The sequence below is a fragment of the Myotis myotis genome, unplaced genomic scaffold (assembly GCF_014108235.1).
Source record: "Myotis myotis isolate mMyoMyo1 unplaced genomic scaffold, mMyoMyo1.p scaffold_m19_p_2, whole genome shotgun sequence".
Taxonomy (NCBI): Eukaryota; Metazoa; Chordata; class Mammalia; order Chiroptera; family Vespertilionidae; genus Myotis; species Myotis myotis.
In genome coordinates this window covers 208,917,830-208,924,824 of record NW_023416324.1, presented here as the reverse complement: position 1 = coordinate 208,924,824, position 6,995 = coordinate 208,917,830, and the positions used below count along the sequence as shown (strand labels likewise).

The 6,995-nt window shown below is 54.3% G+C and overlaps 1 protein-coding gene across 1 annotated transcript; it reads right to left on the bottom strand.

Moving 5' to 3' along the window:
- Window positions 1-1,325: 1,325 nt before the first annotated feature.
- On the bottom strand, window positions 1,326-6,742 carry LOC118677583 (keratin-associated protein 10-3-like). Its single transcript, XM_036352770.1, has 3 exons — window positions 6,484-6,742; window positions 6,239-6,381; window positions 1,326-1,646 (listed from the first exon to the last, which is right to left on the bottom strand). Exons 1-3 carry the CDS (start codon window positions 6,710-6,712, stop codon window positions 1,326-1,328), a joined length of 693 nt encoding a protein of 230 aa, XP_036208663.1. The 5' UTR covers window positions 6,713-6,742.
- Between the last annotated feature and the right edge of the window lie 253 nt (window positions 6,743-6,995).

Genomic DNA, 6,995 nt, shown 5'->3' with positions numbered 1-6,995 from the left:
CTACCGTATGATCCCGCAATTCCATCTGCTGTAAATCCAAATGGACGGCCAGCTGGGTCTCGGAGAGACACGTGGACACCTGTGCTCCCTGCAGCGTTACTCAGAAAGGCATTATGCCCGTAGAGGCAGCCCAGCTGCCCACGATGAAGGGAGGAGCATACATAATGCGGCCCAGCCACCAAATGGAGCGTCTTCAGCCTTAAAAAGGAAGGTCCGACATCAACAGGATGAGCCCCGAGGACACTGCGCTGAGTGAAACAAGCAGTCACCAAAGGACAAAGGCTTAGGATTTCACTAACTCGGGGACCCGGGAGCCGTGGCATCCACAGACACTGAGTGAAGAGGTGGGCGCCAGGGGCCGGTGGCCGGGAAAGGAGCCGATGTTTAATGGGAACAGAGTCATCCTGGGAAGATGAGAAAGTTCTGAGATGGAGGGTGGTTATGGCTGCACAACAACAACCACCTGTGACTGCTTCGTGCCCTTGAGCCGAACTCGTAAAGATGATCACCCAAACCCCAGCCACCCCAGCCACTCGAACTGCACAGGGAAATGTATGCATGCCTATAAGCAGTTGCAATGTAGAGCCTATACATGCCTAGCCTAACACAGTTGAAAGAGTAGAGAACTGAAAGTGATGAAACCTGGACGATAATTACAGTGTCATTTTTCACAAGCCCTTGCCCATGCCACACTGCGACCCAAATTCCAGGCGACTATTATTCTAAAGAAGGTCAAAGCCTCCACATTCCTCATAATTAATTTAATGCCTAATCAGCAAAATCCACTTGGCTCAGATTGGGTCCCCTGGCTTCTGGCCACTCCTTCACGGACCTTCCTGGGTCGGGGTGAGAGTCCCACCCAGTGCCCCGCCCCGAGGACTTAGGCGCTGTGATCGCTCGGCCACTCGTTCCTAGACATACTCGCGGCAGGAGGAGACCAATGTCTGGTGAGAACCCTGTTTCTCGCCCACCGCCACCGCGGCAATGAAATCAGAGGAAGGAAGCGCTCAGGTGATGAAGTGAGTTTATTGGGGTGCACGAGGAGGTGCTGACAGGTTGAGAGTGGAGGTCAAGTGATGGACAGAGAAATTGGAAAGGAAGGGCAGGTGACCCAGGGGCAGGTGGGGGCTCATCCTGGAGGGCAAGAGCCCTGAGGTTCAGGGCTCCTGGGAGCAGAGGTGAGCTCAGGACAGGGAAGCCTGGGGGACTCCATCCTGAGTAGGGACAGCCATCTAACACAGGTCAGAACCTGACTGAGGGGCGGCTGGGAGAACCACCGTCACAGGGTAAGACCTGAGCCCGGCTGGCCCAGGGGACATGCCTGCTCAGCAGCAGGAAGTCTGGGCTGAGGTGAGGACACAGCAGGCCGGGTGGGAGCACACGGGGGGGCAGAGCAGGGACATGCAGGAGGATGGGCGGCAGCAGCTGGGCTGGCAGGAGGAGGCGGGGCCACAGCAGGAGGAGGTGGGCACACAGCAGGCAGGCCTGCACACGGGGCGGCAGATGAGGGACATGCAGGAGGAGGGTCTGCAGCAGGAGGAGGTGCAGGGGGTGGGCTGGCAGCAGGAGGAGGCCCCAGAGCAGACGGGCACACAGCACAGGGGCTTGCAGCAGATGGGTGTGCAGCAGGCGGGCACACAGCAGGCCTGTTGGCAGGTGGAGGAGGTGCAGCAGGAGGGCTGGCAACACAAGGACATGCAGGAGCTGGTGCAGGTTGACTGGCAGGGGCTTGGCCCACAGGTCGTCTGACAGCAGGGGCTGGACATACAGCTCACTGGGGTGCAAACAAGGGTAAGGCAGGAGGTCGGGGTGCAACAGCTGGGGGCACAGCAGGTGGGGACACAGCAGCTAGAGGTGCAGCAGGAGGGCTGGCAGCAGCTGGGGACACAGCAGGTGGGGACACAGCAGCTGGACGTGCAGCAGGAAGGCTGGCAGCAGCTGGGGACACAGCAGGTGGGGGCACAGCAGGAGGGCTCACAGCAGCTCTCTGGACAGTCGTCCACCTGCCAGGAGGAGTCCGTACAAGAGTCATAGGACCCGGGCAGGCAGGCCCGGCTGCCGTAGCTTCGGTTGCTGGAGCAGACGGACAGGGTGGATGCGGCCATGGTGGGGCAGTGGGGCTGGAGGAGTGTGTGAGTGTGTGAGTGTGTGAGTGAGTGTGAGTGTGTAAGATGCCCAGGGCTGCTGGCTTTTATACCCTCCTGGTGTTTGTTTTCCAAGCAGGAGGCTCCCCACGCCTCCTTTCCTTGTTGGTATTTTGAGCTGAGTCCTGGGCGCCCGTATTTCCTCTGGTTTATTTCCAGGAAAGAGGCTGCTGCTTGTGAGAAGCCTGTGTTGTTGGAGAGGGGTTGGCCCTGTCCTGTGTGTGTGTCCTCAGCAAACACCCCGGAAACATCTGGAGTGGGGAGCCCTGGCAGCCCCCCTGCCCTGTGTGTGTCCTAAGCAAACACCCCTGGAAACATCTGGAGGGGGGGAGCCCTGGCAGCCCCCCTTGCCCTGCCGTGCTCCACTGCCAGCTGTTCTCCCTGACGTTGCAAGGGATGGTTTGAATCCCAGAGTCAGAGGCAGGGCAGCAGGGGCTGAAATTGGGGCTCTGCTGCTCATCGCTGCTGGACATCCCCACACACAGGCGGCTGAGGAGGGGCACCAGCCACAGAGGAACGCAGGAAAGGGGAAGGTAGACGGACGAGGGTCTCCAACAGCAAGAATGACAATAGCGTTGGCTGTTTGAGCTCCTTTGCCTCTCCAAATACTTTACATTCAGCTTATTGACAACAAAAAATAATTCTGCTGCTATTTTTATTGGGATTTTCTTGAACCTCCAGATCAGTGTGAAGGTAACTGACATCACAATGTCTCCACCCGTGAAGATGCTCTAATTCTCCATTTATTCATGTCTTCTTCAGTTCATTTCATCAGTGTTTTTATAGTTCTCATTATGTTAGATTTATGCTATTTTTCATTTTTTATTTTGTTGTAAGTCATAGTTTTAGACACAAAGTTAGAAATCTAATTGTTTATTAGTATTATATGGAGGTGGACAAAAGTAGGTTAAATTACCAGTTATCATTAGCTAAAACAAAAATCATAGGTAAGGATGCAAAACAATAACAATAATAATGAGACAAGTAATACAAATCAATAATACAATTATTAAAAAACAAACAATAACATAAGAATCAGCTCTGTTCGTTCACTCATAACTGTAAATCTCCTTTTGCCCACCTCCGTATAGAACGACAATTAATTTTTATTATAAGTTTGCATTCTTCATCCTTGCCAAACTCTTATATTTCCAAGAGACCATTTGTAGATTCCTGGGGGTGTTCTATGTGGACAATCATGTCCTCTGTGAATAGAGACCATTTCATTTCTGCATTTCCAATATGCCTGCCCTTTACTTCTTTCTCTTGTCTTGTTGTTCTGGCTCAGACCCTCAGTATGAGGCTGAATAGGTGTGATGGCAGGGGCCACCTGTGTCTTGTTCCTAGTCTCAGGGAAAAGTGTCTTTTCAGTGGAATGTGGTGTTGGCTGTGAGAGTTTCATAGATGCCTTATATCAAGTTAAGGATTTTTTTAAAAAAATTATACTTTTATTGATTTCAGAGAGGAAGGGAGACGGAGAGGAGATAGAAACATCAATGATGAGAGAGAATCACTGATTGGCTGCCTCCTGCATGCCCCCACTGGGGACCAAGCCCACAACCCGGGCATGTGCCCTTGACGGGAATCGATCCCAGGACCTTTCCGTCCACACGCCGATGCTCTACCCACTGAGCCGAACCAGCCAGGGCATGCAGTAAGCATTTCTTTTTTTATTATTTAATATATTTTATTCACTTTTTACAGAGAGGAAGCGAGAGATAGTTAGAAACATCGATGAGAGAGAAACATCGATCAGCTGCCTCCTGCACACCTCCTACTATGGATGTGCCCACAACCCAGGTGCATGTCCTGGACCGGAATCGAACCTGGGACCTTTCAGTCCGCAGGCCGACGCTCTATCCAATGAGCCAAACCAGTCAGGGCAAGTTAGGATTTTTTGTTCATGCCTAGGTCACTGTAAACTTCACAGGGAACCTTCCCTAACTCAATCTCTGAGGCCAGTATTACTGATACCAGAGCCAGACAAAGACACTACAAGAAAAGAAAGCTACAGGTCAATAGCCCCTATGAACATTGATGTAAAAACACTAAACAAATTACTAACAAATCAAATTCAGCAGCAGATTAAGAGATTTATACACCTCAGCCAAGAGAGACCTATTGCTGAAATGCAAGGATGGTTCTACATATGATAGTTGTATGTAAAAATACTCAACAAACTAGAACTGGAAGGAAACAACATATGTAAATATATATGAATAAAAAATGAATATGTATGAAAAACCTACAGCAAACATCACACTCAATTTTGAAAAACTGAAAGCTCTTCCTCTAAGATCAGAAACAAGATAAGGATGCCCACTTGTGCCACCTCCATTCTCCATAGGACTGGAAACTCTGGGAAAGCAGATCGACAATGAAAGAAATAAAAGGCATGTAAATGGGAAAGAAGTAAAATAATCTGTGTTCACAGATGCCATCATATTAAATGTAGAAAATCCTAAAAATTCTTGGTAATGGCTCATTCTTTTAGAGTTTGCTATCAGCTTTGTCAGGTGGGACTGGACCACTGGGGCTCATTTTACCCACAACGGAGGCAATGCCCCCTGAGTGGTCTCCCCGATGTCCTGAATCAGGACCATGTTCCACCTGGCAGGTGGGAATGGGCGCTGCTGTGGGCATGTTTGGTGTCTGGGATGAGCCCTCTAGTTTTGTGGGTTTCCCCAATCCCAGACTCACATGGGGTTGCTGGTCATTACTTAGCTGACACTTGAGGGAGACCCTTTGAGGACCAAGAGTAAATCAGAGCAGGTCTCCCCTCTATGGCACTCTGGCCATAAACACCAGCTGCCCTGGGCTCCCCCAAATCCCAGGGCCGCCTCTGACTCAGGGGTGCATGGAGTGCCTGGGTTTTCCATTTTTGCACCAGGGCCTGGACATGCTCTCATGGCGGTGAGTCGGGCCGACTGTGAGGCTCACTCTGTTGGTTCCCCTCTCAGGGGTCCCTGTTCTGTGACCTTCAAGTCCAGCGTCTGAATACCATGGCTCCACGATTGGCTAATTGGTCGGTGTGGCCCTGGCGGGAAGGTCATCAGTCCCTCTGACTCTGTCAGGGTTGGAGCAGCCGCTCCCTGCCTCCCTCCATCAGGTCTCTGCTCACAGTGCCGACCTGTGGGCGGACCACAGGGGAGGCCCCAGGCCCACAGTCTGTGCTGGAAGGAGCCCCCGGCGTTTCAGATGGGACAGTGGGTGAATGGCCCTGGGCCTGACACTCCCAGACCATGACTTGCTGCAGGAGACCAGCCTGAGGAAGCCCAGGCACAGGCCCAGCCGGCACTGACCTCGGGCCCTGGCACCCGCCAGGAGGAGTTAGGCCACTGCCCTTTGGAATATGTCAGCCACTCATTTCTAGAAATATCTGTGGCTGAAGAAGACAATGTCTGGTGAAAACCACGGGCCCCACCCCTCCCGCATGAAATCAGAGGAAGGAAGCCATCAGGTGCTGAGGTGAGTTTATTGGGTGCCCAAGGAGGTGCTGACCAGCTGAGAGTCGAGGTCAAGTGACTCAACAGAGAAACTGGGAGGGAAGGACAGGTGGCCCTGGGCAGGTGGAGGCCTCGTGTAGGAGGCAGAAGCCCAGGGAGCAGTGAGGTCCAGTGGTCCTGTGGGCAGAGGTCAGGTCAGGTTAGTGGAGACTGAAGGACTCCATCTTGAGTAGTGGCAGCCACCTGACACTGCTCAGGACCAGACTGAGGGGCGGCTAGGAGGACCACAGTCACAGGGGGGGACCTGAGCCTTCGGCTGGTCCTGGGGGACATGCCTGCTCAGCAGCAGGACGTCTGGGCCGAGGTGGGGACGCAGCAGGCCGGGCGGGAGCACACGGGGCGGCAGAGCAGGGACATGCAGGAGGATGGGCGGCAGCAGCTGGGCTGGCAGGAGGAGGCAGGGCCACAGCAGGAAGAGGCGGGCACACAGCAGGCAGGCCTGCACACGGGGCGGCAGATGAGGGACACGCAGGAGGAGGGTCTGCAGCAGCTCGAAGGGGCTGGGCAGGGGGTGACCCCAGAACAGACAGGCTTGCAGCAGACGGGTGTGCAGCAGACGGGCCTACAACAGACTGGCTTACAGCAGACAGGTGTGCAGCAGGCGGGCACACAGCAGGCCTGCTGGCAGGAGGAGGAGGTGCAGCAGGAGGGCTGGCAGCTAGACTGCTGGCAGCATGAGGGTGTGCAGGAGCTGGTGCAGGTTGACTGGCAGGGGCTGGACCCACAGGTCACTGGGGCACAGACAAGGGTCAGGAATGGTGTCAGGGTACAACAGCTGGGGGTGCAGCAGGACAGTTGGCAGCAGCTGGGGACACAGCAGCTGGGGGTGCAGCAGGACAGTTGGCAGCAGCTGGGGACACAGCAGCTGGAGGTGCAGCAGGACGACTGGCAGCAGCTGGGGACACAGCAGCTGGGGGCGCAGCAGGAGGGCTCACAGCAGCTCTCTGGACAGTCGTCCACCTGCCAGGAGGAGTCCGTGCAAGAGTTATAGGACCCGGGCAGGCAGGCGCGGCTGCCATAGCTCCGGTTGCTGGAGCAGACGGACAGGGTGGAAGTGGCCATGGTGGGGCAGTGGGGCTGGAGGAGGGTGTGAGTGTGTGAGTGTGTGAGTGAGTGTGAGTGTGTAAGATGCCCAGGGCTGCTGGCTTTTATACCCTCCTGGTGTTTGCTCCCCTCGCCTCCTTTCCTTGTTGGTATTTTGAGCTGAGTCCTGTGCGCCCGTATTTCCTCTGGTTTATTTCCAGGAAAGAGGCTGCTGCTTGTGAGAAGCCTGTATTGTTGGAGAGGGCGTGGCCCTGCCCTGTGTGTGTGTCCCAAGCAAACACTCCGGAAACATCTGGAGTGG